Source organism: Cynocephalus volans, chromosome 3 (assembly GCF_027409185.1).
Source record: "Cynocephalus volans isolate mCynVol1 chromosome 3, mCynVol1.pri, whole genome shotgun sequence".
Classification (NCBI taxonomy): Eukaryota; Metazoa; Chordata; class Mammalia; order Dermoptera; family Cynocephalidae; genus Cynocephalus; species Cynocephalus volans.
In genome coordinates, this window is record NC_084462.1 from 169,924,426 (window position 1) to 169,947,288 (window position 22,863).

At 42.3% G+C, this 22,863-nt stretch overlaps 1 protein-coding gene across 2 annotated transcripts; it reads left to right on the forward strand.

Annotated features, from left to right (window-relative positions):
* The first annotated feature begins 8,736 nt into the window (after positions 1–8,736).
* Positions 8,737–22,364, forward strand: PSMC1 (proteasome 26S subunit, ATPase 1). 2 transcript variants are annotated; one of them, XM_063089478.1, is made up of 11 exons: positions 8,737–8,812; positions 12,523–12,576; positions 13,601–13,697; positions 15,457–15,581; positions 15,811–15,996; positions 16,187–16,315; positions 17,227–17,323; positions 18,748–18,937; positions 19,886–20,037; positions 20,582–20,736; positions 22,040–22,364. In XM_063089478.1, the coding sequence occupies exons 1-11, from the start codon at positions 8,810–8,812 to the stop codon at positions 22,172–22,174; spliced, it is 1,323 nt and encodes a 440-aa protein (XP_062945548.1). In that variant the 5' UTR covers positions 8,737–8,809; the 3' UTR covers positions 22,175–22,364. The 2 variants fall into 2 exon arrangements, with proteins under 2 accessions (XP_062945548.1, XP_062945549.1); XM_063089479.1 differs by lacking the exon at positions 8,737–8,812 and adding an exon at positions 12,061–12,075.
* Positions 22,365–22,863: the final 499 nt, after the last annotated feature.

The following is a 22,863-nucleotide window of genomic DNA, read 5'->3' on the forward strand; positions in this document are numbered from 1 at the left end:
CTCTACTTTTAAAATTTTTGTAATGAACATATGCTGCTTCCAGAGTTAGAAAAAACATAATGTTATGTATGACGAGCAGGGTCAGGAGAATGGATTTCAGATTAACACTGTCCTTGCTTGACCAGACCCGTGGAGAACAGCTGAGCTGTCCATATCTGAGCAGGACCCCATTCTTTCCACAAGCAAACAGTCAGGGGGCCCCACCAGACACCTGGGCAGGGATACAGTGGGGAGGAATAGATTTGCACCAAGAAGACAGCATCAAAGCATTGTAGAGGAGGAAGAAAGGAGGTGGAGGGAGAGGAGGATGGGACTGGGGGTCCAGTGACGTGGGTGGTCTGGTTCCAGCACCAAAAGTAACTTGGGCAGTGCCAGCCTCTCTCTAGCATGGGTGGGCCAGCCAGGTGGAGCCTGGACAGAGAGAGGGAGGGTGCACCAGGGAGAAGATTCCACAAGCAGTGCCTGAGGGTCAGGGTTTGATCACAACAGAGGCTGAAACCAGGCTTCTCAGCCAAAGAGCTCCAGGGCCCCGCTTGCTCACCTGGGGAGTGATTGAGCAAGGGGCGTGGGCGGACACACTCCCAGGGCCGTTTGGGAGCCGAGGGCGGAGACGTGCCCACGAGGCACATCCCACCCCGGAGGAAGAACCGGCCGCTGCGCAGTATTTGGTTGTGCGCCGCCCTCTTCCGGTGAGAAGCTGAACTGCATGCTCCTGTCACCGGGAGAACCGGCCGCCCACCTTGGTCCCTCTTCCGCCAGCGCAGGACGCCACGGACCGTAACAAGCAGCCTGGGCAGGTGATCAAACCTCAGGTCATTTGACCCACACACTTTATTTTTTTTTTTTAATTACTAAACAAACTTATGTGGTGCTTTCTACCTGCCAGGCACTGTTTTAAGTACTTGACAAATGCCGCCTAATTTTTTATTCAAAGCACCTTTGTGAGTAGGATCTATTAGCACACCCAGAAAACTGACGCCTGGGGTCCCCCGCTGCCGTGCTGTGTGGGTGGCAAGCCGGGGTCAAGCCGGGCAGCCTGGCTTCGGGGTGTGCTCTGGTGACACGACACCGGCTCTCCTTTTTCTCTTTTTAATGTGACAGCTCTGTTGAGCTGTGATTCACACCATTCACCCATTTAAAGTGCACAATTCAGTGGATTTTAGTATATTCACAGACATGTGCAGCCATCGCCACTGTAAGTTTTGGAGCATTTTCATCGCCCCCAAAGGAAGCTCCATACCATTGGCAGTCAGCCCCACCCCCACCCTCCAGGCCTCCTGTCTCTGTGGATGCTCCTGTCCTGGCCATTTCGTATACATGGGAGCATGTAGCACGTGGTCCTTGGTGACTGACTTCTCTGACTTAACGTTTCCAGGGTTCGTCCATGCTGCAGCGTGTATCAGAAACCCATTCCTTTTATGTCTGAATGCGACTCCATTGTACGGATATACCACACTGTGTTTATCATTCACCAACTGATGGACATTCGGATCGTTTCCACTTTTTAGCAATTATGAATAATGCTGCTACGAACTTTCATGTACGAGTTTCGGGTGGACATATATTTCATTTCTAAGGGGTATATATCTAGGAGTGGAACTGTGGGGTCATACTCTATGTTAAGCCTTTTGAGGAACTTCCAGACTATGACCCTCATTATTTTTTAAAAGATGAGAACACTGAGAAAGGTGAAGAAAAAGCCAGATGCCGACCGCAGGTCTCTGACTCCTGGCCAGTGCCCCTCCCACGACACCACACTGCCCCGTGGCGGGAGGCGTCACCCATTCAGTCAACAAGCCTCTCCTGAGCACCGGCTCTTTGCCACATTCTGCCCTTTGCTTCCTTGGCTCCACCCTCCTTTCCTCTGTTGCAGAACTTCCTTTCACACCAAAGTCCAAGTGACATTTAAACCCTTCCCAGGGGCTTCTGTCCGACAGCAGGAATCTAAGCTTTGAGAGGAAAGAGTAGTCACTTTAATGGTGGGAGTTCGTGGTTGCAGCCAAAAGAATTAGGTTCTAGGCTTTGATCATCATCAACATGTTTTCCAGTTACAAAAATGCTTGGCAGGAAGACACCTGAGACTCATGCAGAATAGGGATAATGCTTCATTGTGCGGGACTGTTGTTCCTGCAGGGCGTCCCTGCCCATCCTACCCCCAAATGCCACTTGCATCCCTGATCATCGCAACAACTAAAAGCTGCCCCACAACTTTCCTAAGTGTCCCATCAGGGTGTCCCACACCCTGGAAACCCAGCTCCAAAAACCCACTGCTTCCCCAGTTCCTCTTCCTACCTTGCCCACTGCCCCATCAGCCTGGGAGAAAAAACTTCCTTCTTACGCTCACAGATTCTATTGAATCTACTTTCTATGTCCTGAGATCTCCTTCAAGCTCACTTATGAAACTCAAGAGCCAGCGGAGGCTCCTTGTTTTCTGCTTTGTGCCAACCTCCCACCCCTTCCTGGAACAGTGGGTCCAGGACAGCCCAGCTGCATGGAAGAGAGGACAAAGGGGAAAGGACTTGGAAAACAACCATTGTTGATATTTGAAGACAATTATCTCACCAGGCCACCTAAAGAGGGAACAAGAGGAACGAAGGACACAGGCGGCTGGTGTTGAGAACAGGTGTGCTCAGGAACCTCCAAGAAGCAGACTTCACAGAGAAGGAAACCCCGGGAAGGCACCTCCTGCATCCTGTCACCCCCAGGGCCCAGCGCAGTGCCTGGCGCTCAGAGACCGATGGGTGGAAGAAGGGAGCGGGCAGAGGGTTGTAGGGGGAGCCCAAGGGGCCCAGAGGGAGGAGAAGTGAGTAAAGAAACAAACAGGGCGTATTGCTGCCTTAACTGCTGCCCCACGGCCTCTCTTCTAGAGGCCACCAGTGGTCCCCACAATTCTTTGATGGCTCACCCATCAGTTAAACAAACAAAAACAAAGCTGAGCACCAAATCACATTTGGGTATGCATTTAGTTAGCTTTCTACTTGCATAAACAAATCTCCAAAAGTGTACTTATCTGTTACATCCATATACTGTATAGAAGTCTTCAAATCTGGGTACGCCACCAGGGTTTGGGGACCTAATTCGTGTTCCTGGGTTGCCATGTGTTCTCCTTCCTAAAAGTTGATCTGAGAGTGGACCTGCATCCACAAAAGGTCTTCTCTCACCTAACGGAAGAAAACCACCCACTCCACCTACCCCCTCTCACCCATATCTCACTAAGGGACACCTTGGGCAGGGGTCTCACACAGACATGATTCAGAACATTGGTTTGGCAAAGCTTCCTTTAACGGATAACATCAAGGCATCATAAATGCCCGGGGCTCCATTTTCCCCTGTCTTATACATAGTTCTGTAGGGGGTGAAGTCTAGCATCGGGATTGGGTACCATAGCCCATGCTGGGGTGTTGTAGGGGCGACTAGCAAGGTGGGAGTGTGGCGATTTTCGTTTGACGACCTGTCCTCTTTCGTAAAATACATTGACATGAAATGCATCACTCTTGACAAAGCGTCCCTGCAGAGTAAAGCAAACAAGCATTGCTAAGAGATACTGAAGCTGAAAACAGCTTTTTAAAATGCATTTAAACATAAGCAATTTTCTCAGCTAATCTCAATTTTTGCCCCTGGGACAAAACACAACTTAGATCAGCTGGAGCAATGTTGTTTTGTCACACTCTTTTCGGTGTCACTACGATGTTTGCTGGGGCTATTCAATATTTCAGGATACTTCAGACAAAACAAAAACCCATAGATTAAATCTTAACTTAATTTCTTTCAGATTCAGTGTGTATTATTCTATAAAGTTTATAAAACTTATTTTTATTTAGTCATATGAAATATTTATTCCAGTTGTGATCAATCCTCATATTTTATCTTTTAAAATGTTTTATATTTTTTACTTCCTATTTTTGAAATTTATGTGCCAGAAAAATTAAATTTTAACAATTCTATATTTTTTTCCTCTTTCAAGAAATACATAGAAAATGTTTGATCCTGAAAATGTCTTACAAAATTAATGTGATTATTCTGATTTTTACACTTGATTCTTAGGTAATTATTTTCAAAGATCAAACATCAGAAATCAAAAAGTTACACATATACACATATGCCAAAGAATACTGTACATTTTATCATAATTCTTGCTTCACAGATAACTCATTTTTCTAGCTACATTATATTGCATTACTGAGAATTAGGAAAAGAGAAACAAATATTAATTTATCTTGTTTTATAACTTATTGTAAAATGGATACATTATTTTAATTTTATCTTAACTGGTTTTGATCATTTGTCTTATAAAATGCATTCCATAATTTATTTCTCAGTCATTTTAAAAATCTTATTCCCTGAATTACATATTAAGAGGGTTATGTAATTGAAAAATGAAGTCAGGATGGTTTTTTTTTTTTTTCTTACAGGAAATAAATCTGATTTGGCCAAGTGACTTGAAAGTGAGCACTACTTGTCAATTGGACATTTCCCATAAATAAAATGCTCTAAAACTCTGCTATGCCATGATTTTGACAAAAAATAAATTTAAAAGAGGTTATATGACCAAAAAAAAAAAAAAAAAAACATTAAAAATGTTGTGTTTCCAAAGGTATAATGGAATTAATGATACTAAAATTTTTCCAGCCCTTTTTCAGGCAATCAGTTTAAACTCTGAGTGAAAGAGTGACAGGTATAATGGATAATTTTTGTAAGTCCTGGTAAAGCCTTTTGGGTACATTTCCCATAAATTGAGAAAGTGAATGATCCTGATGACTGGCCAACAAATCATTTTGCACATCTGATGTTTTCTACTTCTTTGCAATCACAGCGAAGAAAAACTTTATTCAAGTCATCATTAATAATAAATTTTATTTTTGACGCAAACATTTTTAAAAGTTGAATGACATTTTAATTGCAAAATCCTTTCCTTTCCCATTTATGTAAACATGAGCTCTCAGCCCAAACATCTGTAAAAATAACAAATAAGAATAGAATTAGTGCTGAACCCTGCCTCATTCTGACAAGGTCATATTCATCCACAGATTAGATAAAAAGAGGGAGAATGGGTCTGTCAGTTCACTACAAAACATATTTCCAATAAATGTTTACTTTAATTCTTAAAAACTAATTTACCACAAACTGGAACATAGTACATCATTTTGATAAGGAGTGTACTCATAATAATTGATAATAACTCAACATAAACATTCTAGCACATAGTGCCCTAAAGACACAGAAAATAAAATACATGATAAAATTCTGATTTATATGAAATATTTGCAGAAATATATGAGAGGTTGATCAATAAAATATTTTCAAGCATTAAAATACATGACAGGATAAAAGTACGCGTGACAAGTGGGATAGAAATACTGACTTCAAGAAGACAAGAGAACGAAGCAAATATTTCAGTGTTAAGAGGAGCCAGTGTACATAATTTTTAAGTATATATGTCAATACTTATAACTTCTGGCAAATGAATCCTTTACAGTTATTTAAACGTATGATAAAATTTAGATGCCAACTTAGAAACATGGCAGGGAATATGTAGTTTTGCAAAATGTTTTTGAGGATGCAGGAGATAAGTATGTATGAAAGTCATGCACGGCATTTACCACCATGTAGCATACAATATATATTTTACTTATTTACTTGTTTATTGTAAAATCTTTTAGGGAAAGGATTTTTGTCTTGCAGGTTCATTGCAGTATCCCCAGACCCTGGAGGAGAGCCTGGAGCATGATAAGTGCTCAGAAATTATTTGCTGAATAAATCTCAAGATGGGATAAAGAAGTGTGAACTAGGCATTGAGGGAGGGAGAGGTGGGATGTTGAAATATGGCAGACAGAGGTAAAGTGACAAGACTGGACCACTCAGCTGGCTGAGGATGGGTGTGAGAAAAGGAGAGGCTCTAGCTTGGGGCTCTGAATGGTGTCATTAGACAGAACAAATATGTGGGAGAGAGAACAGGTCCTGGGAGAAGGTGCTAAATTCAGTTTTAAATACCTGTAGGACATCCCTGTAGATGTATACACAAGAGAGGGGATACAAAGGTACAGAGAGGAAAATAGATACAGACACATTCTCAAACGCAAGCATATGTATGAATACGTACACAACTATATACATTTATAAGTATGTTTATAAATGTTCTTTTGCTTCTTTTAACCTTTCCTTTGTGCACACCTGTGTTGGGTTAACAATTGAAGGTACAGGTGGATTTTGGTTGGGCAATTTTTATTATATTGTTAATTATGAGTGGGCATCCGAGCTGGTATAGGTTTATGCCGGGAGGACAAAGTTCTTGTTACTCATATTAACAGTATCTCTTCTATATAGGTATAGATTGATCCAGTTGGGTGCTAGGAGTTTGGCATGGATGGTGGGCCACTTAATCAGTTTTTGTGGTTGTTGAGCTAGAATGCTTTAACTGGAGGCTGCTTTTAGGCCAACAATGGATGGTTAGTAGCTTACTCTCTGTAGGGGTTGTGTCCTGTGTCTAAAGAGCTGTACCTCTTTAGACTAGCATTTAAATTTACATTTGGAGTAGTGTGTTCTTTAGGTAAATTTAAAGTTGAACTGAAATTCTGTGCTGGATAACCAGCTATCACCAGGTTCGACTGGCTTTCTACCTCTACTTGCAGGTCTTCTCACTATTTTGCCCCATAGATGAATTCATCCTTATGACTGCCTGCGAGTAGCTCATCTGGTTTCGGGATTTGGGGCTGAAGTTCTCTTTGTCAAGGTTGTTTTGGTTAATCCATTATGCAAAAGATACAAGGGGGAAGCTTTGCTGTTTGGTACTGAAACTTATTCTTTCATTTTTCCCTTATGGTACTGTCTCTGTAGCCCCTGCGGATAATTTCTATCTCCTATAATTTTAGAGGTGGTTAAATAGTTTGGTTTAAGATTAAGTTCTTTTTTCGTGTTTGGGTCATTTGGGCTAGAGTTGGTTCGAAGTGGTCAGTTGGTGTGAAATCTTCTGGGTGTAGGCCAGATGCTTTAGATTAAGCTACACTTTGGTGTGCCCAGGTACACTTTCTAGTACACTTAACCTTGTTACGACTTAGATCTCCTCTAAGTTTGTTGGCGACTGTTTCTGTAGAAATTTTATTTGTAGTGGTATTTGAGGAGGGTGACAGGTGGTGTGTGCATGCTTCATGACCTTTTTCAATTAAGCTCTCTGTTCTTAATTTACTGCTAAATCTTCCTTTGGGTTCTAGTTTTCATAGGGGTTGTCGTGGGTGGGTTGTTCTGGCCAGAAAATGTAGTCCATTTCTTCCCATCTCATAGGCTACACCTTGACCTAACGTTTTTATGTAAATACTTGCATTTACTTTTTGTGCCTTGAAAGGGTTTGCTGAAGATGGCGATATACTGAGTTGGCAAAAGATGGTGAGGTATATCAGGGTTCATCGATTACAGAACAGACTCCTCTAGAGGGATGTGAAGCACCGCCAAGGCCTTTGAGTTTTGGGCTGTTGCTGGTAGTGCTCTGGCGAGCGGCTTTGTTTAGCTGGCTGCTTGGGTTTATGGCTGAGCATAGTGGGGTGTCTAATCCCAGTTTGGGTCCCAGCTGTCGTGTGTTCAGACTGTCATAAAGTCACTTTCGTGGTTTGCTTTGTCCTTGGCTATGGCTTTTTACAGCTTGGGCATGGTTTAACTTTGTTGTTTGTACTCTTAAACACGCTTTACACCGAACTTTGTTTGTTGAATTAATCGTATGACCACGATGGCTGGCACGAAATTTTCCAATCCTAGGTTAGTGTAGTTTAGTCAAACTTTCCTTCATTGCTTAATTTTCATCACGGCTGTGTCCCGAGGGGGTGAGGTGGAGCAAGGCGTCGTGAGCTACCTGGTTGGTGCCCCTGATACCTACTCCTTTTGGTTACTTGTGAGTAACCTAGTGGGCATTTTCACTGGGGTGCGGATACTTGGTTTGTAATTTCACTAACCACTAATAAAAAGGCCAGGACCAAACCTATGTGTTTATGGAGTTTTGAGGACTCATCCAGGTATTTTCAGTACCTCGCTTTGGTAGTTTAATACATTGTTGGCAAAATATGAAATTCCATATTGTGTTTAAATTCCTGCATGTTCTAAATGGAGGCTAGGCAAATTACAAAAAAAGAAAAAGAAATCACTTCCACATGTAAAAAAGACAAGAGCTACTCCTGGGCCCCCACCATCTCCCGCCTTCGCCTTGCCCTGCCCGCCTCTCTAGGGCAGGGCGCTCCCCGACTGGGGAGTCCACGTGACGAGCTTTAGATCTAAGTTCAAGAGAGGAATCTGAAGACACCATGTGACATCAACACGAATCACAGGTCATCAGAAAAAAACAGGTGTACACATCTCATTAAACAGAGAGATACTCGGCTGAGACGAGCAGGGTAATCCCAGAGACCACTAAGACCTTAAATGTTTTGCTCGAACGTACACGCCGACTTCGCACTTCCAAATGTCATTCCTGTCCTTGGAGCAGTAAGTCAAGTTCTCCCCAGCGATAATTTTTGTATAATTTAAATGTTTCGCATTTTGACAATTGTCCTAGTTCTTTAACAGCCGAGATCAGTCTTAAATTGTTAACAAAAGCCTAATAACGGCGGTTTAAAAATTGTTTTCAAGTAAGGTATTGATAAGGCTCACACCATTCTCGTAAGCGACTCGGTTGCCCCGATCCGCCCTCACAAACCCGCGGAGCGGGTCGTCCCTGCAGGATTTGGCTCCTATCGGCTCCCGTAGCGTCCGTCAACAACTTCCGCCCGGGACGGGTAGCCGTGGTGAGGGCACTTCCGGCCGCGGCAGCTCGAGGGGCCGAGGCAAGATGGTGAGTGACTAAGGGTTTCGGCCGGTAGTCAGGGTGCGAGGGGTCGGAGCGGCCCGAGGCGAGAGAGCGAGGGCGGAGGTCCCCGGCGACGATGCCCAGGTCCACCGCGGGCCTTACCCAGGGTGCCTGCGGCCAGGGTTTGGCGCGGAGAGTCCCCCGGGCGGGCCTGTAGGTGACAGAACCGGTCCTGTCGCTGGCTTTGCTCCTTCGCCGACCCGGGCGGGGAGTTTCTACGGGCGCCTTCTCGAAGAAGCGGGACGAGTGCTTTGTGAGCCGCTCGAGTGAAGGGTGCTAGGACTGCAGAAGAGGGTGGGATTCGTTCCCTGAGACGGGGACAGCGGAGCCGTGGACGGCAGTCCGGAGTCGGGGGCACTTGAAGGGGCCTTAGAGCCTGACGCTTCTGTGACGGGCGGAGCTCGGAGGGAGAGGGCCCGCGGCGCGTCCGTAATGCAGACAGCTGGCACGCACTCGTGCTTGCGTGACACGGCTGCTTACCCAGCACCTGCTGCGGGGGGCAGGCTCTGTCCTAGGCACTGAGGGTGCAGGGGGTGAGCAGGACTGGCCCTGCCTTCATGGAGCTCCCATTGTAGAGGAGAAGGCAGACAGTAAACAGAGAAGGGAGTACGTGACGTGTGAGGGAGCGGGCTAGGGCTGGGGTGGCGGGGCCGTTGTCCTCTGGCTGTCATAGGGGTAGGATGGGGAGGGCTGGTGGTTTTGATAGAGTGTCGGTGAAGGTCTCTCTGAGGAGGCGGGATTTGAGCAGAGGCCTAAAGTGAGGGAGTGGCTCGTGCAGGTATCTGGGGGGATCGTGGTCCGGGCAGGAGGAGCAGGTGCAGAGGACCTGCGGGGAGAATGTGTTCAGCCTGAACCAGCGACGGCAGGAAGGTGAAGGCCACGCACACGCACACGCACACGCACACGTCTTGAAAGGACTTCGGGGTAGTAATTATGTGCCGGGTGCTTTTCCAGCGTTTTCTCATTTGTTCCTCACAAGATTCCTTGAGGTCATCATTATTGTTATTCTCATTTTGGTAAGGAGGAAACTGCAACACAGTAAGTGGATGTGCTAGAATACGAAGCCTGTCAGTCCTTTCTAGAGGAGTAGAGAAACCCCGCAGACCTGAGTGTGAGGTTTTGGTGTCCAGCAGACCTGAGTGTGATTCCTAGTTCTGTTTCTGACAGGCCATGTGACAGTAGGCACATTTAACCTTTCTGGGCCTTGGTTTCCCGATCTGTAAGTTAGGTGTAATGATAGTGCCAATCTCATAGTGTTTATAAGAATTAAATGGGGTAATACTCCGAGAATGTTTAGTACACCGCTTGGCATACAGTAAGGGCTCAGCGATTGGTATGCTTGTAATTTAAAACCGAGAAACATGTAAAATGCACCAGAGGTTGAAGAAATGTGGGATCTGCTCAGGAAAATGTCCTCCATTGGGACCAGGCTGGCAGGATCATGAAAAAGGTAGATGAACCTGGCAAGGTCAGTTGTAGCTAGTTTGGCAAGGGCCAGGCATGTCAAACGGAGGAGTTTCAACATCCTGCCATAAATGCTAGGGAGCAGTTGGAGGTTTTCGAAGGGTCAGCTGTCTGTTTTAGAAGGTAAAATAGCTGGTTTGGTGAGGGGGAAACTGGACCCAGTAATCAATCTCATTTGGTACGCTAGAGTTCAAGTAAGAGGTGATGGCCTGGACAAAAACAGGTGGAGAAATGGATATGGGAGGTAGATGAGAAAATAAAGAACTGAACAAGAATGGTTTGGACTGTTTCAGACCCAAATTTTGTAACCAGACTGACAGGTAAAATCTTGACCCTGCCCTTTTGTATTCACCAGTAATGTTATATTGGTGAGTACTTAAGTCATGTGACTGCTAAGTGGTTTACAGGGGTTATCTCATTTTCAACAACAGATAGGAGCTAGTATCATCCCCACTTTCCAGTCAAGGACACTAGAGTTCAAGGAAGTGACCTGAGTTACCCAAGGTCACATAGCCTATTAGCAATGGAGCCAGAATTCAGACTTGGATTTATCTAATTTCACAGCCCATGTTCTCAGGCTTGCTGTAGTTTCTCATCTATAAAGTGCAAATAATGAACCCTATCTTGGAGGATTGTATTGAATTAACGAGATAATAAAGGGGAAATGTCTAGTACAGAATTGGGCATATAGTAAGCACCCTACTACACACATTAGCTACCCTAGTCATCAGCACATTTCCTTACGAGGTATAAGTAATTGCTAAAGCTCTGTAATTGGACAGCCTATTTCAGCATAACTGATTCTATTACACAGAATCTCTCTGAGCCCCTAATTACCATATTCAGAATAAAGCATAAAGTTTTGAGAATCTTGCATTTGGGGAAATACATTTGACATTAACTCCTCTAGGTAACCATGATACGGTTGTTTTGTCTTGATAATAAAAGCTGTCAGTGTATTTAGAGGTGCCTATGTGGAAGTGATTTGAGGGAGCTGAGTGGGCCTCTCTAATCAGTAAGTTCAATATTACTAATTTTTCCACGGCTCGGAGCCAGGGACTGGACACCCCACCCACACCCAGGCACACTGCCAGCGCCAAGGAGCATACCAAAAACATCACCTCCTTGTGGGTGGCCCACCACAGCCACCACACTAACCAGGGCTGCTGTGAAAGTGGCTAGACGTCACAACCACCACACAGATGGTCAGCCAGCCACTGGAGTACAGTAACACAAGGAGAGTCACCAGGAGAGACCAAAGAAAAGACTAGGATGTCTCTCTCCACAAAGCCCATTCCAGAGTGACAGAAGAAGCATCTGCTCTATGATTATATTGGGGGAGCCGAACACACCTTTCAGCATTGGACAGATCATCTAGGCAACAAATCAGCAGAGTAACCATGACTCTTTCAGAAGGAGAAAAGAAATCTAGGGTTATGAGTGGTGGGAGGGGGAAGGGTGATGGGGATGAGGAGAGATTGGATAAGGGGCATAAAGAATAAGTATGATTTGTAACGATATACATATTACTAATAAAAAAAATTACTGATTCTTAAAATGTCACCATTTCTGAGACTCTGTGTTAAGCATTGTCCTATAATTGAAGGGTTTGTTTCAAAATCTGAAATCTCACTGAGCTCATTAATACACTAAGTTCTTAACACCTCAAGGTGATTAGTTCTTTCTGGTTGAGAAGAAAGACCTGCCCGAGAGCCCTCAGGCTTTCAGGATGGGAAGTGGATAAGTTGCTGTTAAAAGGAAAATCTTCTGGATCTTGGTGTGATGTAAGTGAGGATTAAATGATTGATAAATGATTGTTGAGTATGTAAAATGACTTAGCTTTCATAGAGTGATTCTGTGAAATGTACTTTTGGTAGCCCTAGTCTGACAGTTTTATATTAAAGAATGTCAAGCTCTATACCTTCCCATCAAGAGAGGGTGATCTTAGACTCTCAGCTTCATTAGTTATATCCACTTCTTAATAGAGTGTTCTTGATTCTAAGATGCAGTCAATTGCTAGGTGCACCAGTAATCTATTAAACAGCTTTTCGGGGAAGCAGAAGTTCTACCACACTAAATGTACACATTGACAGCAAGGTACATCTTGGGTTCAGAAATGTTAGATTGAGGGAGAAGCGTTCATGTTTTAGAATCACAGGAGAGTAAGAATGATTTTCTTTTGAGTGATCATATTCTGAATTTACATATGTATCTGATTTTTTTTTCCCCAGGGTCAAAGTCAGAGTGGTGGTCATGGTCCTGGAGGTGGCAAGAAAGATGACAAGGTAAGTAAGCCAGAGATATGTACTGTGGTGTGAGCAAATTACAGACATCTCTTAGGTCTCAGCGGAGAAGTTCTTCAGGGATTCCTGACTTTTAAAGAGCTAAATGATCTAGTAGTTGTTTAACTACTACTATCTAAGTAGCCTGGCCTACAAAAACAACACCTGTTTCAAGTTTTAGAAAAGGTTATTGACATCAAATAGCTATTTGTGAGTTAATGATTTTTAAATTTGTAAAAGCAGTAACATTATGGAAGTGTTAAATTGCCTGTAATTTTAGTGTTTAATATCCTAAGGTGTGAAGAATTGTCTCAAATTACTCAAACTTTGGCATATAACTTAATTTTGACCTCTCCATATTTTATTGGAATATTTTGACTCACTCATTTATGTGTGTTGTAAAAAGTTTACATTTACTTATTATAATTACATTTCCTTATTAAAATTGCAGAAATATGAAACCTAGTTTTTAAAAAAGGACACTTTTTAATAACATCCTAAAAAATAAGGAAAATTGTACCGCCTGGACATAGATGATGGTGGTACAGAAGTAAACTTGTGTTTTAGAGAATTATATTAAGTGAAACAAGTCAGGCACAGAAAGAGAAATACCACATGTTCTCACTTATTGGTGGGAGCTAAAAATTAATATATAAATTCACACACACACACACACGCACACACACAAAACCGGGGGGGGGGAGAAGATATAACAACCACAATTACTTGAAGTTGATACGACAAGCAAACAGAAAGGACATTGTTGGGGGGGGGAGGGAGAAGGGAGGGAGGTTTTGGTGATGGGGAGCAATACTCAGCCACAATGTATATCGACAAAATAAAATTTAAAAAAATAAAAAATAATAAATAAATAAATAAATAAAACTAGCTACCAAAAAAAATAAATAAATAAAACACTGGCTTAAAGATTTCTCCCCTGCAAAAAAAAAAAAAAAAATGTCAGAACTTGTGTTTTAACATGATTTCTATATGATTTTTTTTCCCCCTGCTATTCTAAAAACTCAAGGACAAGAAGAAGAAATATGAACCTCCTGTACCAACTAGAGTGGGGAAAAAGAAGAAGAAAACAAAGGGACCAGATGCTGCCAGCAAACTGCCACTGGGTAATGACATGGTTCCTCCTTGCTGTCTTTCCAGTTCCTAGGGGGAACCATCTCTGTGCATGTAGCTTAGAGTCTGAAAGGTGAGACAGGAGATTGGTGGTGGTTGGAGCTCTACCTCTGTGATTGTAACCCCAGCTCTTGTGTGTGACAGTCCTCTAGGCTGGCATAAAAGTTATACTTTGTTTTAAAACACAGTATAAAATGTGTCTCATGTTTTAAAATCCCATTAATTTTCTTCAAATAGTCAGCTCCTCTAGTGTATTAAAAGTATAGTTTTAGGTTACAAAGCCCAGGTTGAATTTGAATAACTCAGAAACATGCCTGTTTCATGAAATGAAATGCCACTGTATTGAAATTCAGATCATGCAATACCTGAACTTAAAGTTTTTCAATGGCTTCCTGCTGAACATAGACTAGAACTCAAACCAGGTGATCTGACAAGCCCACCTCTTCATCCTTAGCCCTGCCACTCCCCCTTGCTCATCAGTCACACTGCCTGCCTCCTGTTCTTTAACTTTTCTGCATATCAGGACCTTTGCCTGTGCTCTTTCCTCCACTTAAAATGTTCTTGCCCCAGTCCTTCCCATGGCTGCCTGCTACTCATCCCTGTATTTCAGCTCAAATATCTCCCCCACCCCCATCTAAAAATGTCCCTCCCTGCTGAGAAGAAAAAACTAAGAAGAAATAAGCTAATTTTTAAAATATTGCTCAAGGGATGGCTGATTAGTTCAGCTGGTTAGAGCATGGTTTTGTAACACCAAGGTCAAGGGTTCGCATCCCTGTACCAGGCAGCCACCCCCCCCAAAAAATATATACATATATGTATATATGTATATATAGCTCAGTTAAGAACAAAGGAAGTCAGATAGTAAAACCAGCCATAATCTACTTTAATGAATCAGTATGGTATTGGTACAGAGACAATTAGGTAACAAGAACAGAGTAGGAAATCCAAAAACAGAGTCAGGGTACATGGATATTTAATATATGTTAAAGGTAACAGTTATGTGGGGAATAGAATGGGTTATTTAATATAAATGGCTGGCATTTTTTATTTTCTGTCCAGAAAAAATAAAATCAGATTCTGTGCCTTTTGCCAGGTAAAATACAGGTATACTTGTGAAAATAAATAAATAAATGAATGAAAATTCAGGAATATATTTAACCCTAGGGGGGAAGAGGCTTTTTGAAGTAAGCTGGGAAAACCAGAAACTGTAAAAGAAAAGACTGACAGATTTGTCTATGCAAACAGTAAAATTCCTTTGTGGCATGAGACTTTAAAACAAAGCCAAATGAAACAATAAAGTTTGGAAAAAATATTTGCCATGTATATGACAAAGACAGTTAATATCCCTGATATTTTAAAATTCTAGATGAGTATGTGTACAGTTAGCATACAACATGTATACTGACTGAGCAGCGTATATAACTTTGTTTTAGTACCTTGGGGGAAAAAAAACTAAACCAAGCTATCTTGTGGGTCAATGGCTTTTTTCTTCTTTGCATGTAAAGACTGCTCAGTCAGTATATGTCATTTTATGCTAGCTATTTGGTCATAAACTTCATCTTCATTTTCAGATGCTTGCTTATAACTACCAAAACTCCGTTCCATTTAGGCACCACTTACTTTAGGAGTTACCAAGCTTTGAATTTTTCAGAGTGTATCTAACTAAGATGAGCTTGTTTCAAAATCTTAATATTTTTTCCTTAATAGCAAACTTCAAGCTCCAAGTATAATAAAACTATTTTTCAATTACAGTGACACCTCACACTCAGTGCCGGTTAAAATTATTGAAGTTAGAGAGAATTAAAGACTATCTTCTCATGGAGGAAGAATTCATTAGAAATCAGGAACAAATGAAACCATTAGAAGAAAAGCAAGAGGTAAGTTGAGAAGTTACTGTAATGTTTTTTGGTTTTTTTTTTTTTTTTTTTTTTTAAGAAATTGAATTCTATTTAGAACTTAAAACTAAAAATGAATAAGTGAGACTCAAGTAGTTCCACCTGTCCAGGCTTAGAAGCATTAGCTACCTTTTGTAAATCTAGCAAACTATCAGAATCATATACTTTTTAGGTCTCATCTGCTTTTCCTTCTTGGAATATTCTCATATAGGAGGAAAGATCAAAGGTGGATGATCTGAGGGGGACCCCAATGTCAGTAGGAACCTTGGAAGAGATCATTGATGACAATCATGCTATCGTGTCTACATCTGTGGGCTCAGAACACTATGTCAGCATTCTTTCATTTGTAGACAAGGATCTGCTGGAACCAGGCTGCTCAGTCCTGCTCAACCACAAAGTGAGTTGATAGCATCTCAGAAAGTCCATGCGAGTGCTTTCTCCTTCCTTTTAGATTATCCCTGTCCTGTGTGAGTGGATCGCCAGAGCATGCCTAAGAGGGAGAAAGATGCTGTGATTAGCATTGCTTTGTCACACACAGATCATGTGAAACTCACATTCCTGTGTTAAAGCTTCACATTCCCTGATAGGTGCATGCGGTGATTGGGGTGCTGATGGATGACACAGATCCCCTAGTCACAGTGATGAAGGTGGAAAAGGCCCCCCAGGAGACCTATGCTGATATTGGGGGGCTGGACAACCAAATCCAGGAAATTAAGGTATGACTGGGAACCAGCTCTGGGTTCTTAGACTTTTGGTTTCTTACTGCTGTCCCATTTAGGGTACTTTGGAGTTGTTTTGCATATTTGTTTTTCTCTACGGATCAGACCAATAAGGGATTCACAGCTTGCCAGTTGTGTTTTTTTTGTTTTTGTTAATACTGAGTTAGATAATAGACATAACAGTAAATTGTATGATACTTCCTGCTGCAGCGTAATACTTTTTACATATAATGTTTAATGAATTGTCTATGTAAGTACATATGTTTCCAATTGTTTTGGCTTCAGCTGTGGATATGAGGAAGTATCCAGTGTGGTATGGGGGTAACATATAAACCTGCACACACACAGTGGTGGGGTCTAGAACATAATCCCAGCTCTGCAGTGGTCCTGAGGGTTGCAGGAGTGGGGAGGAGGTAGTCATTCAGGATGGCTGTGGGCCAGCTGTCTGCATATTCTTTCATCTATAGGAAAGTCATTCAGAGTTTTCACAGATCTCCACTGGTGACTTCATAGATGGTTGAAAAATAACCGTAATGTCCCTAGGTGGGAACAGCAATCAGGAAATCTTTCCAGGTCCTGTCTGTAGTGTAATTGAAAAGGGTGAACTTTAGCTTTCTTAAGTCTCTTTAACTCAGGAAGAGCTTAAATGTTGCTCAAGGCTGACTTCTACTAGAAAGTAAAAGGGAACTTGGGTGTGGTTAGGAAGATGGGATGGGTGCTGGAAGCCCAGGTAGGACAGGTGTCTTCTTCAGTATGTCCTTGCTGATGGAATTTAAGCACATTGTCTTTAAGAAGTGGGATTTTCACTCATTTTTGTCAAAAGCAGTATCTCCTCATGATGCCAATTAGTTATGCTAATAATTTCAGTAAGAAAGCCTTTCATTTTACTGAGTGTTTGTTTACTCTAGGAATCTGTGGAGCTTCCTCTCACTCATCCTGAATATTATGAAGAGATGGGTATAAAGCCCCCCAAGGGGGTCATTCTGTATGGTCCACCTGGCACAGGTATGCTCTGTGTTTAACATTTTGCTGGCAAAGTGTTACTTAACTGTTGAGTGAGGCCACCGAGATTCCTTAGTTTAAAGTGAGTGTTCAACCTTGACTGTACATTGGAATCATTTTGGGAGGTATAAAAAATACTGATACCTGGTTCCAGCCCCAAAGATTCACATTGGAGTGTGGCCAAGCCTCAACGCTGTGGTGGTGAACTACTGCTGTAAAAGCTATTCTGTGGTGTTCAGATCAGGTTCATTTTCCTGGCCCACTGGTATTGAGGAAATAAATGTTGGATGACTAAATGAATGAAGATAAAAGTACATGTGTATATATATAGTTCATTATGCCATAAGTTAACCTAAGGAAGTTGTAGGGTCCAGGACTTAGCAGTTCGTCGCTATGCAAATTCTAAAGAAAGCAGTCATTTGCTTGAAAGAGTTGAAACTGTGTTCCTGCAAATATCTTTTCTGAGGGTTGCCCATGCTGGAGGGACTGGGCGACACCTGTACCCAGAGGCCTGGAACTAGAAGAGCAGCTCCTCATCTCACAGCTCAGGAAATCGTGCCTCTGTGTCCTGAGGCAGCTACCCAGCCTTTGCCCATGTCTTCACTCACAATCAGTGGGGCCAAGGTCTTCTAGCCCTAAAGTTCTCAGATTGGGTGCAGACTCTTGGTTTTGACCCAAAAGAGAAATATCAGGAAATAGAGTAGTATTGGAAATGTTGTTTGAGCTCGCTCTTGAGATTGGTGAGGAACTGCTTCGGAAGGGTGGGCCACAGATTGAGAAAAGTCTCCCGAGCTTGCTGCAGCTCACTATGTGGGCTTCACCAGGAGCCGGTCCTGTCTCAGTTGTCTGAGGCAGCAGCAAGCCCATCCAGCAGCTACTCTTGTGCTGGCACCGGGCCCTCGGGAACACTTACTATGCCTCCTTTGGGTCAAACCTAGGATTCCCAGACCTTTTTATTCATCAGTGATAGTTTCGTAGGAGTTTAGTTTAGTTCTCTAATCCTGAGTTGGATAGGTCAGGTTAATACTATATGTACCTTTGAAGGTGCCCAAGAAAGGCTGACCCAGAGAAAAAAGACTTATTTCATTGCTGGTACAGAGCAAGTCTTCCTGCAGGTAATTATAGTTTATAATACTTTAGTGGAAACTTTGGGTCAAGGTTTGAAGATAACCAAATAAAAAGTATTTTTTGACATTATCATGATGAATTTAAGAAAATAATCAAAACATGTTAGTAGATTTTTCTGAATTTCCTTTTACCTACTTAGAACAGATTGTCAAGACACCTGAATGGTGGCATGCCTTTGCATCACTGGGGCCTGCACATGGTTGGTGTCTATTTAAGGTGATAACAATAGAGTTTTTAAGTTAAAACAGCACTTGAATGTTTTTTCCTTTATCTTTTTTTTTTTTTTTAATCTAAAATAGGTAAAACCTTGTTAGCCAAAGCAGTAGCAAACCAAACTTCAGCCACGTTCTTGAGAGTTGTTGGCTCTGAACTTATTCAGAAGTACCTAGGTGATGGGCCCAAACTTGTACGGGAATTATTTCGAGTTGCTGAAGAACATGCACCATCCATCGTGTTTATTGATGAAATTGATGCTATTGGGACAAAAAGGTAGACTTCTTCTTACATATTTTGCATTGTTTAGAGGCAAAACCTCAGCTCCTCTCTCAGAATGAACGACCGTTGTGCTCTTCCTGTGTGGCCACAGTTCTTGCTGTACACAACCCTCTGTGGATGCTTTAGGCTCTGCTCTCCCCAGGGCTGGTGACAACTACCCAGGAGCTATGAGTGTCTGGAGATTGGTCAGTTGTGAATAACCCTGTCTTGAGCACTTGCCCTGAGCCAGAACCATCTGGACAATAGGGACACAGCTAGGATCATGACAGTCTCTGCCCTCAAGGAGCTTGCGGTCAAATTGGGGGATCAGACACCAAACATGGAGACAGAATAAATGATAGTTTCAGGCATAGAAACTGCTACAAAGAAATGTGATCTGTAACTTGGCTGATGGGGGTGTCTTTGTTTGTGCTGCTGTAACAGAATACCAGAGACTGGGTAATTTATAAAAAAACAGAAATTTATTTTCTTATTGTTCTGGAATCTAGGATGTCCAAGGTCAAGGCACTAACACTGGTGTCTGAGGGCTGCTCTCTGCTTCCGAGATATTGTCTTGTGGCTGCATCCTCCAGAAGTGCAAAAAAGGGTGAATGCTGTGTCCTCACATGGCGGAAGAGTGGAAGAGCAAAAAGGGCCTAAGCTAGATCCCTCCAGCCCTTTTACAAGGCACTACTCCATTCACAATGGCGGGGCCGTCGTGACTTAATCACTTCCCAAAAGGCCCCACTTTTTAATCCCACCACAATGGGGATTAAGTTTCAAGACAAATTTTGGGGGACACATTCAGACTAAAGCAGGGGTGCTGTTTTTCTTCCTCGAATAATTGAAGGAGTGACATTTAGTTTAAGAAAAGAACATTGAGGTGTTTTGTCTTGAGGTATTTGCTGTAATTCCCCTTTAGCAGGAGAATAGGTTCTTCATTCCTTCTCTTCTTTTCCAAAGATATGACTCAAATTCTGGTGGTGAGAGAGAAATTCAGCGAACAATGTTGGAACTGTTAAACCAGTTGGATGGCTTTGATTCAAGGGGAGACGTGAAAGTTATCATGGCCACAAACAGAATAGAAACTTTGGATCCAGCACTTATAAGACCAGGTTAAATTTGCTTTTGTTTCATCATGGAGTAGTAATATGTTTATATATATATATATATATATATATATGTGTGTGTGTGTGTGTGTGTTTTAAGTGTGCTTTGGGGGGATTATAAAATGATATATATAAACGCAAATACTGTAATGCCTTTAAAATAATTTACCCAAAATATTTTCCCTTGCAATTATACTTAAGTAAGAGCATGCAGCTTGGGCCTTTGAATTCCAGTCTTATGACTTGACCTTTTCTTTCCCAAAATATCCCCTTTTTAGCCTCAAAAGCTTGCTTCTTTTTCCTGAAGAAATAATTCATATGATAGCTAGGGTTTATTCTTTACATTCAGGTAGCACTAGAAAAAGCACAAATTTCTTTGCTATCTTTTGTAATGTTTTTAATAAAACAGGTCTGTCCTCTTTCACTAAATATGTTACTCAAGAATGCTCCTTTCATTTATATCTGAAGGTACTAAAGCAGAGAGGATTTCTTTTAAATGGGCAGAGCCTAGGTCTGGATGGGGGTCTGACTGAAAACTTTATACCTGCAGGCCGCATTGATAGGAAGATCGAGTTCCCCCTGCCCGATGAAAAGACTAAGAAGCGCATCTTTCAGATTCACACCAGCAGGATGACATTGGCCGATGACGTGACCCTGGATGACTTGATCATGGCTAAAGATGACCTCTCGGGTGCCGACATCAAGGTGAGAACCTAGGCCAGGTCAGCCCATCAATCAGGAAAGTCAGCACATGCTCTTGGAGGGGTGATTAGGCTGGATGTGTGGATGTCTGGGTTTTAACATTGTAATCGTGTTGGTTTACTGTTACATCCAAATGGTAGATTCATGTTTTATTTGAAGTCATTTAATGCCTCATTTTATGAAGTAAATGATCCTAAATCCCTTGTAGCCACAAGAATGAGTTACTGGCACTAAGCTTGCCTCATCTGCTAGGTAGACATCACCACTCAGTCCTAGGTCAGGGGGAGACTGTCTGCTGGGAAAACTCCCCTGAGAGCTGCAATGCTGCAGAGCAGGGGGCCAGCACCCTCTGTATTCATATTCCCAATTTGCATTCTGATAGGTTGTACCAGATTGTACCTCTTGGTTTTATCAAAAATGTACATGAGTTAGGATATTTCTTCCCAGCTGACCAGAATTTCAAGGCCTGGTATCATTGAATGTGAATCCCTGCCACCCGCTTTCCCTGAGAAGATCTGGATTTTCATCAGGCATAAGTGTCATGGTTAGGCAGGGATGGCACGTGTAGTGCCTTTCCAGGTTAGCACCTGCACGAAGCCCTGCCTTCAGAAAAGTTGTAAAAACAGTACAGTGAATGCCCATAAACCCATCACCTAGATTTACCAATTGTTAACATTTTACCATTTGTGTTCTCTCTCTGTACTTTTCTGCCAAACCATCTGAAGTAGTTTGATGGCCGTAGCCACATAGAAACTGCAGTGCCGGGATTAATTGTGTTTTTAACACATCATGTTCCATGGGTTCTTGTTTTATTTTACTTTAGAAAGTAATTATGAGAAAATAAATATATTAGAATAAAAACTATACTTCAGCTTACAGTATCTAACCAGAATACATTCTTATGACTAGGTAAATGATGGACATATACTCTCAATTGGCTCTACATTTCAGGGCATAATATTATCTATTTCCTAGCAATTTTCTTCTCTTTAACAAAAGGAGCTGTAAGAATTTAATGACCTGCCAAGCCACACAGCTCGTTAGAACCTGAGCCAAACCTAGAACTCACAACCTTGATTCCTCTGGTCAGTCTTCTTTCTTAGTTGTAGTTACTCCCAGTTTAAGCTACCTCATATCCTTTCAGAAAATAATTAGAATGTTAATACATTTTAAAAATCTAATATATTCCCAAATAAGCAATTCTTGTTTTAGTCTGTCTTATACCTATTTCAAGATAGTACTCTGAATTGCTTGTTAGAATAAATATAAGTATTCCACTTTCTGAACATACTGTGCTTTCTTATAGGCAATTTGTACAGAAGCTGGTCTGATGGCCTTGAGAGAACGTAGAATGAAAGTAACTAATGAAGACTTCAAAAAATCTAAGGAAAATGTTCTTTATAAAAAACAAGAAGGCACCCCTGAGGGGCTGTATCTCTAGTGAACCACAGTTGCGTTCAGAAAAATGGCTGAGAGTTTTCCCAACCCCCAAGAGGTGGGGAAAGTTGCCCAGAGGAAACCATGTTCCGGTTGATTTTTATTAGCTAAACATCCTGTATATCTTTCGGAGTATGATGTGGTCACTCTGCAGCATTCTGCCTCCCAATAAAGCATGCTTTTTCACAGACCAATTCATTCGTGTTTCTGGAGTCTCCACACCTATTGCTCAGCAGCACCAAGTGGGTGGATTCAGCTTTAGGGAAGCTTCTGGGCAGGAAACCTCAGGCTGGCAGTCACAGGAGTGCTGACTCCATACCTGTGGTCATCCCCCCTATACCCCCAAAGCTGATGGCACACAGTAATTGGGGCAGAAAGGATCATAGCCACATGGCCAGCTATCATAGACAATTTTATGTTGCTATTACGGAATCCCACAGACTGGGTGATCCTAATGAACAGAAATTTACTTGGCTCATGTTCTGGAGGCTGGGAAGTCCAAGAGCATGGCGGCAGCCTCTGGTGAGGGCCTTCGTGCTGCGTCATCCCCTGGCTGAAAGCAGAAGGGGAAGAGAGGGCTGAACTCGCTTTTACAACAACCTACTCTTGACATGATGAACCTGCTCCCATGGTAACAATCCATTTGTGAGGGTGGAGCCTAATGGCCTAATCACCTCTTAATGGGCCCCACCT

Bases quoted from the DNA above. Each gene is read 5' to 3' on its own strand.
- PSMC1 (XM_063089478.1), top strand. The intron at 12,577-13,600 runs GTAAGTAAGCCA...TAAAAACTCAAG, and splicing joins GTGGCAAGAAAGATGACAAG to GACAAGAAGAAGAAATATGA. The intron at 15,582-15,810 runs GTAAGTTGAGAA...ATTCTCATATAG, and splicing joins CATTAGAAGAAAAGCAAGAG to GAGGAAAGATCAAAGGTGGA.